At 33.6% G+C, this 11,761-nt stretch overlaps 2 protein-coding genes and 1 long non-coding RNA gene across 3 annotated transcripts in view; 1 reads left to right on the top strand and 2 right to left on the bottom strand.

The window, feature by feature from the left end:
- The window catches only part of LOC112506736 (phospholipase D Z-like), a 4,154-nt gene extending 3,138 nt beyond the window's left edge, over nucleotides 1-1,016 (top strand). Inside the window, exon 6 of the mRNA XM_025110978.1 lies at nucleotides 187-1,016. Within this exon, the coding sequence (XP_024966746.1) occupies nucleotides 187-645 (459 nt within the window). The 3' untranslated portion in view covers nucleotides 646-1,016. The remainder of the gene's footprint in view (nucleotides 1-186) is intronic.
- Nucleotides 1,017-3,328: 2,312 nt separating this feature from the next.
- LOC112505840 (S-formylglutathione hydrolase) lies at nucleotides 3,329-9,477 on the bottom strand. Its single transcript, XM_025109874.1, has 8 exons — nucleotides 9,235-9,477; nucleotides 8,545-8,662; nucleotides 6,782-6,829; nucleotides 5,432-5,628; nucleotides 4,881-4,979; nucleotides 4,739-4,804; nucleotides 3,793-3,971; nucleotides 3,329-3,532 (listed from the first exon to the last, which is right to left on the bottom strand). Exons 1-8 carry the CDS (start codon nucleotides 9,382-9,384, stop codon nucleotides 3,505-3,507), a joined length of 885 nt encoding a protein of 294 aa, XP_024965642.1. The 5' UTR covers nucleotides 9,385-9,477; the 3' UTR covers nucleotides 3,329-3,504.
- LOC112505841 lies at nucleotides 6,393-6,775 on the bottom strand. The gene is made up of 2 exons (XR_003068451.1): nucleotides 6,662-6,775; nucleotides 6,393-6,569 (listed from the first exon to the last, which is right to left on the bottom strand). It is a non-coding gene; the product is annotated as an uncharacterized LOC112505841 (long non-coding RNA).
- Nucleotides 9,478-11,761: the final 2,284 nt, after the last annotated feature.

Genomic DNA, 11,761 nt, shown 5'->3' with positions numbered 1-11,761 from the left:
TTAATCAATTTTAGGTTTCCAATGGAACCTGCCCCTATTGCCAAATAAATAAAATTAATGGGAGGTCTGCAGAAAATAATTTTACTTAATAGTACCATATAAACTACTACGATAGAAACCAATAAACAAATATGAGTTTTTTCAATGTTTTGTTTTGATTATTTTWATTTATATATCCAAATGTAGGTCATTTTCTCCAAGAATGCAACAGTRAAGATACTTGTAGCTTACTGGGCACATTTCATCACCAACACAGATCAATATTTGAAGTCTCTTCTCTATTCCAATAATCTATGCACTTCTTCACCATACAACACCTGTTCTGGGAAAATTGAGATCAAGTACTATATGGTTCCCGGTTTTAATTTAACTGGGCCTGCGATTAGTGAYGGAAAAAGTACAGGAAATAAGTATCCAGGTTACACTCGAGTCAACCATGGAAAATACGCAGTTAGTGACAAGCGAGCGCATATTGGGACCAGTAATTTGATATGGGATTACTTCTATACAACAATCGGCATCAGTTTTGGGACGTACAATCCGGCAATCGTGTTGCAACTTCAGAAGATATTTGATGCAGACTGGGATTCTCCTTATGCCGTTCCAGTTCAACCGTTACRGGATGGACATACCTTTTCAAGCTGAGGTAATGCCATATTTAGGAATATAATAAGAAGATGCATCGTGTATTTAGGAACCCGTTTTTCCTTATTTGATCTTTTGCTTCTTTTTCATTTGTTTAGTTTTGTAGACAACAAAAGGTTTTCGATTTTTAACAAGCATGCATTGTTGAACACTTGTGTAGAAACAACTACTCATTAGAAGTCCAAATCAAAATGCATCACCAATCCATGTCTTTGTCGGAATGTACCAAAAGAGTGGAGAACCCATGTTAGATCATCGTCGTCTCATGATTTGCAGTAATAGATTTTGTAAATAGAGGCATATGACATGTGTGTAACTTCACCTTTGGTCTTTCCATTGGAGCTGTTATGGACTTATGGTCATTTGGCATTCCCTCCCATTCTTCTTGTGTGATTCCCCCATGCTTTTGGCCTTCCTGGGACAATATGCACAAATGGCATCTTTTTTGGAGGGTTTTTTTTGGGTATCTGTGGGGTTAGCTTACGTGTACCTCAACCAATGCCGTGGAACCCGAAGATAACAATCAGGAATCGTCTGTGAATGGTTTGGCAGAAAATAAGGTCCCGTTTGGTTTGTAGGATTGGAGAAGATTAGAAGGGATTTGAAATTCAATTCCAATCTCATGTTTGGTTTGAAGGATTGCTTGGATTTGAAATCTTATGGTTTCATTGAAATCCCACAAATATGGGATTTAGAAATCCCATAAAACRAACAATTGTCTCATTTGTTCATTTACATCCGTGAACTTTTGGTAATGCAAGTTTGTCCATTTATGCTTGTTTATATTCGTTTTTTAGTTGTGGGAAAAGGGTTTGTGCTACCTTTTAAAACAAGAGGGAAGCTATTGCTTCATTTTTGGTTTAACTCCTCTGTAATCAGACTATTCTTATTTCTCAACCATATTCCACTATCAATACAATTGGTTAAATCCCGTGAAATCATTTCATAGAAGTTCATTGGGATTTTTGTTTAAGCCAAATAAGTAGTTAAAGTWAGCTCCTAGCAATCTTGAAAGGCATTATGGCATTGGGTGCCTCCACTGTACTAATTTCACTGCCATTTTCTGGAGGTAAATCACAGTGTCCYAGAACATGGTRGATAGACCGAATTTAAACCTGAGACGTTATTGTGAAAACTCCACCCTTTTACTGGGACAATTGAAAAAATGTATTAAAAATAATGTTAGGGTTCCATGTTTAAGTTTATAATGGTACAATAGATTTGAATTTTGCTTATAGTTTAACTTTAATATGTCCGTCCAGTTAACTTGTTTTATATAGATTTGAGATCATGTGAGACTAAGGGTTTTTCGTGAGACCTGTAAGATCAATTCTCAACCCTTGGATTAGATCTACAATCTGAACATTCATAATCACAAAATTGCCACGAGACTTCTCAATAATCACAAAATTGACACCGTGCAACTTTAAACCATTAGATTATTAGCTTATAAAGTTGATCAATGAAGATAAATTGGTCTTACGGGTCTCATGAAAAACCATTGGTCTCACGTGAACCCAACCCGTTTTATACTAAAATGTATAACATATATTTATATATACCAACACTAACAAAATTATATAGAGAGAGAGTTATATAAATAAGAGAATAAAAAAACGGTTGAATCACATATGATTTTACATTAAAATCATGTGTAAAATCACATAATTCATGCGACTTTCGAATTTAAACCACAAAATATTAGTTGAAAATAAAATCTAATATAAATTAAAAAAATTCACCCTTTCTCTCTTCTATTTTTTCTCCATCTATTTTTTTCACCCCTCCTCGCTTTTATAACATACACGTACATTCGTACACACACATAACTGAATATAAACGTAGACAGAACACATTGTGAACAATTTTCTTAGATATAYTGYCATAGTTTKTGAAYACACTCTAAATCTACGAGATATGRTAGCTTATCAAGATATCGTAAACACARACTAAATCAATAAAACTAAATATAAACATATCACTTGTGAACACAATCTGACCATCTTTGTAAAAAAAATTATTAAGGTTGTTAATATTGTGTTCACAACATGTTCACCTTGTGTGCATAATGTGTATGCTAATACAGAAATATTAGAGAACAAAAGAGACAAATATAAATTTTCTTTAAAGATGCAATAAWATTTATTTAATAAATAAAAAATATCTCATTAAATAATAATATTAATTATCTTAAATTAAYAATTTAGAATCGAACGGTTTAAAAATCACTAAATATATTYMWWAWTTTWAWKSYTTYYTWAAWYMAGGRMSGRMCCMRAWMWWWWTTTCAAACGGTAACACCATTTAACCATAAAAACYCATTCCCACCATTGTAAATGGGCCATCACTTCTACAACACTTTTCATACCTATGATAAAAGGGCAGTTAACACTTGGTACCGTGGTCTATTGTGAGCACTCGATTGTGAGTAATACAACCAATCAGATTTACCATTGATTTTTACTGTTTTGATCGGGTGTACATCACAAACCCTTCTTCCACAGTCTATGAAGTTGGATATTCTTCTCAACACTCGTCCATAGGTTATGCAGATCTCGGTTTGAACCAAGAAAGACGACGAACCAGAATGAAACTACGCAACTAGATTGGACTATACCAGAAAGGGACCTATATAACCACAARRGTGGTGYCTGATTGGTTTGAGCTTGGCTCCAAAGGTTAAAAGTACCAKGAGGTCTCAGATTCAAATCCAAAGAGGAATMAAAATCCCCTTTGTGGGCATAGAAGAAGTACMAATTTTCACTGAACCATAGAATAAGATTTGAGASAGACACATGAATAAAGCATAAASATCAGATATTAAAAAGCAATCCAAGCAGCATCCGTAACTCCTCCCACTCAAATTCTGCAATTCCCCACCCTTGACCTACCAAGATAATAAACCAGCAGCATCTCTAAGAAAGAAACATCTCATCATTTWATATAAACATCAGACAAGTTCACAACTCTTCAACCATTAAATAAACATGGCCCAGGTGCAATCTTTTCTGATTCATGCATAATATAATACTAAAACMATACATTTTCATCAGATTCGGACAAAAGAAGCCGAACCCGACAAGTTTCTCTCGAGTTTTAAGTTATCATGTTCATAACAAGATCAAGGGGCATGCTTTAAAAGCTTACGGGTTAAGAGCTTGAGCATGGTGACGGATGTGGTCGTCTATGAAAGAGGCTATGAAATAGTAAGAGTGATCGTAACCAGGCTGCATGCGCAAGAGGAGAGGAGCTTTGACGTTCCTACATGCCTCGTCAAACTTGTTTGGCAATAGTTGTTTCTCGTGCAAAAACTTGTCATCCTCTCCCTGGATTGAAATGTTAGAAAATTTATAAGATCGATAGAGGCAGGTCCAGCAAATTCTCTGAGCAGGGCACAAAATAATTTAACATACTATAAAATAAAACAAAATCTATAAAATGTACGGTTTACATGAAAAGATGCAATATGTGTTCGTATCAGTATATAATTATATATGAACCAATTATGTTGGATTTCATWTAACACAAACAATTTTAGGACTACCAAAGGGTGAATGGCCAAGCAGGATCCAGGTTACAAGTAGATCCCAACCTTCTTGGAGGTCAAGGGTTCAARAAGGTGAGGTTACATAAATATTATAYGTAAACAGAACATTATTTTTAGGGCTAAGTGGCAGCATCTAAAACTTTGAAGGGGCTAATATGAACTTCAAGATATCTTGAAGCAGCCATGGCAGATAGCCCTACAGGAAAGCTCCRATCCTGTTTATGATGATCGATGGAACTCTTAATTACTTTTTTCCTCTGATCAATTGGAAGGTGATTTTAGTTGGAGATGAATAAAAGCCAAGGTGCTTAAAAAGTTAAGATCATCATGGAATTCATGTCTCAATGGTTATTTATACAAAAAATAATAGCTGGTTAATTATAACATTTATAGAACAATCGGTTTAGTTCAGAGGTTATTTTGTCAATTACGCCAATGCCAATTAATCTGAAACCATTATAAAGCCATTCTGGGGGGGGATAAATGGAACAGTAAAGATATAACACGACTTTCCAATTATTTTAAATGAAATGGATCAATTTGTACCTGGTCAATCAAGATTGTAGCTGCAACATCATTGAACTTCGATATCAGGCAAGTGGCATCATATTCCTGCATATGATGAGCTACTAATGTGAGAACCTGTTTCTTGTTACACTGAACGCAAMAAGTATAATCGGAAATATACCTCCCAAGCAGCTTTATTGTCTCCCAAATAGTTTGTGAAAGCCTTTTGGCCCCATGSACAGTCGATAGGATTTACAATGGGTGCAAATGCTGACACCGACTGCAAAAAGACAAATTAAGAAGAAAAAAAGAAAAAGATGAGCAAAGTAATCAAAGTAAACATCATAATGCTGCCAATAGCTAGGCGTTTTTATTACGCAAGTTCCAATAATTCTTTTGTTAAATTCTTCCCAATGCAAAAGATTGTAAAACAAAGAGGTTTTTTGACTTCAACTTCCTTGATATAACCCATCGCCACACCAAATTTGCCAATTACAGGTACTAAGAGATGGCAAAGTTTAACTTTCTTGATAGCTCCAACATAAGATAAAAAGCGCATCATGTGGCTTGTTAATACACTCAAAGCATTGCAGTACTGAGTTTTTTTAATAGGTGGTTTTGGGTTCTAGACTCATTGCTAACAAGATGTGTATTTCAACCTTTTAAAAAATCACAAAAACAGTATACAACACCATCAGTTTCAGCATAGGACAATCTACTGATCTAGAATACCTTGTACTTGTCCAGGTTCTTCAAATAGATTGTAAGCGCTCCATGTCCACCCATAGAGTGACCACTTACAGATGCTCTTGATGTATCAAGCTGTGGGAAGTTGTCGCTAAGAAGCTTTGGAAGTTCCTTGACTATGTAATCATACATCTGCCAGTTCTTCCACTTCTCCACAGTAGCATTAAGATAAAAGCCAGCACCTGATTTAAATATATGCAGGTCAAATCACAAGTACATAATATAATTGTSAATCTTGACTGCTTGTCTATGTCTTCAAGGTTAAATTTACAAAGCTTAGATGTCAACGGATCCATATATGTCAGCATGCAAACTGCACTTCACAAATCTACCATGCATTTGAATCAACATATCGAAGCATAGTCAATATTAGACTTGCTATTTGGGTAAAAAAAAATCAAGTCAAACTTCTTGCTTGTGAAGCTGCGGTTATTTGTTGCATCGAGAAGAGATATAGAGACATCAACTAGTAGTGTAATCTTTGAACTTTATGACTGGTTCATATGCTTCAGTTGTCTGTTTGTATGAGTTGACTGCTGTGATTGCAAACTGAATACTTTTCTAAGAGTAGTCTATGCAAGGATGAGTGTTCTAGTGATGCATACAGTTAATCTTAATCTTAAAGTTCCATTAGCAAATTGAGACAGCTTTAGACGATGAATTATGCTAGGATCACAAATGATTGTGAGGTTGGTACGCAGGATTGATAAAGAAATRCACACGGTAAAATTGCATCAACATTAGTTAGGGCAAACTGGTGAACACATGGGCAGTTTAAGATGGAAAGGCACATCGCTTTCTGTTACATGGAAACTTCAAAATGCATCAAATACCCATCTAAGCAATTTGACAGGTGCATGAGAAATGACCTAGAAACTTATCATGAGACATGATACAAGCAAGCACAYACAACAACAAAATAGTAGAACAATTACTTAGAAGCAAGTTAAGGACATATCTGGGATGCTTCTCCATCAGAAACTGGGTAGCATAGATCCCACAAGAATCATATAAATTACCAAATACAGTAGCAGCAGATATACATCAATGCACCATAAAATGCCAACAGCCAATTCATCAAAATTGGAGATGTCAGAGTAACGCCTCAATCAAAGACAGCCATCTATGCAGACAAACTATATCAGCACCAAAAACGTAGAGTAGGTAGCACTGCTGCATAAATTGATTGTATAAAGTAATGAAAGAATCAACTACTTTTGTAACATAATTCTTTGCCCAGGGTGATCAATCTTGTCAACTTATTCCTCATAAAAGCAATTAAAATGGCAACCAAATACATGCAGCAGATGCAGTTTCTGATTTCCCGTAACATACCAACACCAAAATCCCAGCTGTCTGCTTCTCCCTCCACATTCAGGCCTCCTATATCAGACAGACAGGCACAAAAGAGTTGGTCAGTAAWTGGGTTTTACAACAAGCATAATCACAAAGTACCATCTACCATGACTTGCAATCATAAAAACACAAGCCTTAAAATTTAATATATAGAGGGAGGTTCAGGGGAAAACCCCCAAAAAAATGAAAATATGAGGAACACCCTGGTGACCGACGACGGAATGCACACGTGCATACAAGTAATTAAAGTTGTTTTTTGGTTTTTACGCACGTGTGCATATTGTGCACATGTTCATACCAGACAAATTACTTGAATGCACATGTGCATACCATCCAGATGAACGGTTACCAAGGTGTTCCTTTGTTTTTTTTTTTTTTTTTTGCGGTTTTCCCCTGAACCTGACCCTATACATATAGGGTTGGGTTCCGGTGAGAAGGGAAGTAATGGTGAGAAGCTTAAGAAGAGATCTCCACCCTTGGATCAATCCTAATTGAATGTCAACACTAATGAGTTGCACCGAGATGCAGCGGATCAATTCCTTTCTAAAGCGCAATTCATGGGTGGGCATGAGATTAAAAGTGATCAAGGGATATGATCTCTTCTTATAATTCTCACTGTAACTTCCCTTCTCACACGATCCTTTGCCTATATATATACATATATATACACACACACACACACACATATATATATATATATATATATCTCAAATGAAACAAAATCCAGTCAGTCATGACTAGATTAAGGTACAGTAACCACCACAATGTTCCTTTCAATTTGAAAATCAAGTTTTCCATGATCTCASTATAAGTATTATTGTAATTCCGTAATTGTTCATATTCATAGTACTTTTAGTTTCAATGGTCATTATTAAGCATTAAATTCCAGAATCATCACATGACCCAAAAAGAAGAAAGAATCTGAAGAGGATAGAACATAAACCTCAACATTGGTTTTACAATAATTTATATTCGTACGTGAACTGATATAAAAAAAGCAAGTTTGAAGTCACTGCATATAGGCAATAAATCTTAAATCTCTGGTTACATATATACTCAGTCCATTAGGAACTGTAGATTAATACCTGTTACAGTCGAAGCTTATTCAATTCACTAGTTTCTGAAGGTGGTCTGAGGTCATTTCAAACAGTAATATTTTTGCTTAATCAATCGGAAGAATTAGTCTATTTTAGCAACACTGAACCCATATCAGACCACCGTGCAGAACTACTTGGTTAGGTACTTATTTCGAAACTCATCCACTAATTCCAAAGCAAATAAGTTTTAAATTATATGTCGCTGTTGAACATCAAAAACCAATAGGCAACATTCTTTTAAGTAATTAGAGTGCATTAAAAAGGGTAATGTACACATACACAAGAGCTTCAGAAAACYAAGTGACAGCAAGACCTAGTTAAGCTAATTCTCTCCTAGAAGGTAAAGCAAAGAGGACATAGAAAAGATACCATATACCCCCTCCATCCAAAAATAATTGCAACACTTTCTAGCAGTATTCGGGTTACCGGTAGAGCCCAGCCTCCCAGGAGGTCAAGTTTCACACCTCACCAAAGGTGAGGATRTAAACTATGTGTGGCATTGTAGGGCTTTCATTAAACTATAMGTGGCCGTGGCATTGCATMTTTTTTGTGACGGAGGGAGTACTGAGCTTACTGGAATAACCTGAGACAAGAAATGTAAAAACCACATATATGAAACTGTTTCAAGAAAAAAGGCCAACTTACTTGGAGATGTATCTGGAACAACCAATGCAATACCTTCAGTTGAAGCAACTCGCTGGGCACCGGACTTACTTATGAAGTTCTCATCAGTGCAAGTAAGACCGGAGAGCCAGTAAAGTACCTAAATAATAACCAAATATTAAAGTTAAAACAGAAAAAAAAAATTGCAACAGAGATGGAACTATAGCCATGGAAGGGTATGAGCATGAATATCCTAAAGAAAAGTTGTAACCTTTTGTAGTATAAAAAAATAAAGAAAGAAAGAACTTTGTAATGGTATTGCATAACTACATCATTTTCTGTAAACATAACATTTCTGTAATGGTAAAGCATTCTCCTGTTAAAGAACCTAGTCCGCTACTGATTTCCAAACACAAACAGAAGAAAATAATATATGTATTTGTATATATATATATGCTTTTGTGCACATATTTGATGGAATATTAACAAGGATCCCCCTAGTGATTATACTTAAACATCTAAGAAGAACTAACATCAATGAAAGTGATAGAATTTACTAAAATGCACAAACCGCCTAATCCAAAACCCTAGACCAAAATAGTAGAAAAAACAACGATCATYAACACTAATTTCGCAAATTAAGAAACAATAAACAACTAAACATACAACAAATTTTAAGGATCAACGTGATACTGAAAGTAAATCAATAGCGTTATCGGTGAAGTAGCTTACAGGGAATTTTTGGGAAGGAGAAGTTGAGGGAGGGAAGTAAATGTAGAAGTTCATGGAGCAACCCAAGGTGGAGGAGTGATGTTTGTATCTTTTGTTGAATCCTTCGAACATCTTGGAGCTGGCGGTTTCCGTTGGCTTGGTGTTCTCCATTTCCGTCGCTGTGGTTGTGCGTTTTCGATTTTTTGTTGAGATGATCCTGAGTGGGTGAGGAGTGATTGAGGCTGAGAAAGGGGTTTATATATGCACTCACTTTGGACCACAAAAGTATTTGGGAACTGTTTTGGATCACAACCGACTACTACTATTATATATAAAGCATGCGTGTTGCTAYGTGGACTCTACTCACCATTATTGTAATATTATTATTTCTTATCAGTCTTTTATATCTGACTTTTTAAGAGGTTGGATCATTTAAATTGTTTGTTTTTTTTCAATCTTTTAGAGATATTTATGTCTTATCTTTTTTTTATCTGATAAAATGTAAACCAACATTTTATTATTCTCCAAATTTTTAGCAATGACGTTTTTCAATCGATTAATCTTAATCGATCATTTCTCACAATCGATGCTCACCTATTTCAATTGATGTATTTTAATAGGATTTAAATACCGTTAATGACGTATTTTCATTTAAATGAATGTTAATTATATAATTTAGATGTAAATTTTGTAATGATGATGAATAAATATGTGAAATGTATAAATTTGTCTATAAATGCAACACTATAATTTTCTAATAGGTAAAATAAACAATTTAAACAAGTTCAGACATTTATTGGTTTAAAAAACAAACATTCTTGTTGATTCAGATTTTAGATGTCAACACCACCTCTTATTAATCAGAAGTGAAATAAAACTTTAGACTTCAGTGTCTTTTAAAAAACAAACCTCATCTTTTCTTCCATTTTGCTTCTATCTTATTATTATATTCATGATTAATTATTTTTTATTATCATATAACAATAACCATGAATATTATTATATAATTCTAATATTACTAATATAAATTTGTTTTATAYAATATTATTATTACATACACTTAAGATGAATGATAATTATTTAATTTTATTTATAGGTCGTTTACTAAACGTTTATCTGATAAATGCTTATCGGGCAATTTTTCTCACTGGATGAGCATGGCAAGACCCAAGAATCTTACCTAGTAAGAGTGATGATAAGGATAGAGAATCTTACCCGGTAAGGGAGGGTGACGACTCTTACCCTGGTAAGCACTTACCATATATATTGTTGCACTCGATATCATTTTGATATACTACAATTTTACCTAGAAAAATAAATTATAGTATTGACTCATAACGGTAAAAACGCTTATCGGATAAACATTTAGGTAAACAACCCCTTAATTTTATCACTAATATATATTGCAATAGTTTATTTGTATTTTTATTTATTAAATCTTAATTTATTATGTTACTAATCTTTAATTATTTTGATTCAATTAAATTAATTGTTAAAATATCGAATCTTTTATGAAAATAATTTTTAACATCAAAAAGTTATTTACTTTTTGTACCTAAATAAGAATGACGTGTAAATCAACTTTTTTTAGTTTTCGCTTTTTAACATATTCAATTATCACTTAAATGTTTAAAAAATGCTAACAAACACATCAGATTTTTTTTTTTATATAAATACATTTAATATTATCTATACTATATTATAAAACATTTGACAACAACTCTTAAAAAACATTTTTATGCATAAAGTATTGTTTCTTAATGCATATTAATTAAAATTTAAGATTACAAATAAATTGTGTGTAAGTATGTTTTATTAAAGCTCTATTTTAAATTTATATAATTAACTAGTGTTTGACATTGCACGTTGCGCGATGACGATAATTTTTTTAAAATTATTGAAGTTAGCTAAATGAATCGATGATCACATTTATATATTAAATTAATAAGAATCAGTATTACCTTTGATATATGAATCTACCCACCTCATTTTGATTATCCATATAATTTATACGAGTTTTACAAAAAAAAAAATTAATCTCAAATACAATGTAAACAACCTCGAAAACACACTGTTTCGAGCCAATTAGAGTCATAACCGACTTTCGCCCCTTCATGAAAGTGGTTGCAAGATACGAGCTTATTACGACTTACAATTTGTGAGTTATACATTGGCAAAGTACGAGAGTTGCACTGTTAATAAAATCCAATTTCACAATTTCTCAACTAACTTTTATGATCCCAACTTCGCATATTCAATCAAACGGGTAATTTTCTCCCCGACTACGAGTCCCATACTACCCTCCATAAACTGAAAGTCCATAACCCCAATTGCTACGGTAATACCTTTTAGTTGTCTTATGCTTGTTTGAACAACCTCGGTTAATCTTGTCTTTTCTTATTATATTGTACTAAAAAATGATTGAAACTCGTGTTTTTGGTCATTTAGTAAATATACTATTATTATATTCAACTATTATGTAAATAGACTTATACATATTAATCATAATTTCATTTATATAAGTGAGTTTCTAAATATAATGATTATT

Source organism: Cynara cardunculus (genome assembly GCF_001531365.2).
Source record: "Cynara cardunculus var. scolymus isolate 2C chromosome LG 2, CcrdV1, whole genome shotgun sequence".
NCBI classification, from domain to species: Eukaryota; Viridiplantae; Streptophyta; class Magnoliopsida; order Asterales; family Asteraceae; genus Cynara; species Cynara cardunculus.
Note: the sequence above shows the minus strand (reverse complement) of the source record. Positions and strands in the feature narration are given on the sequence as shown.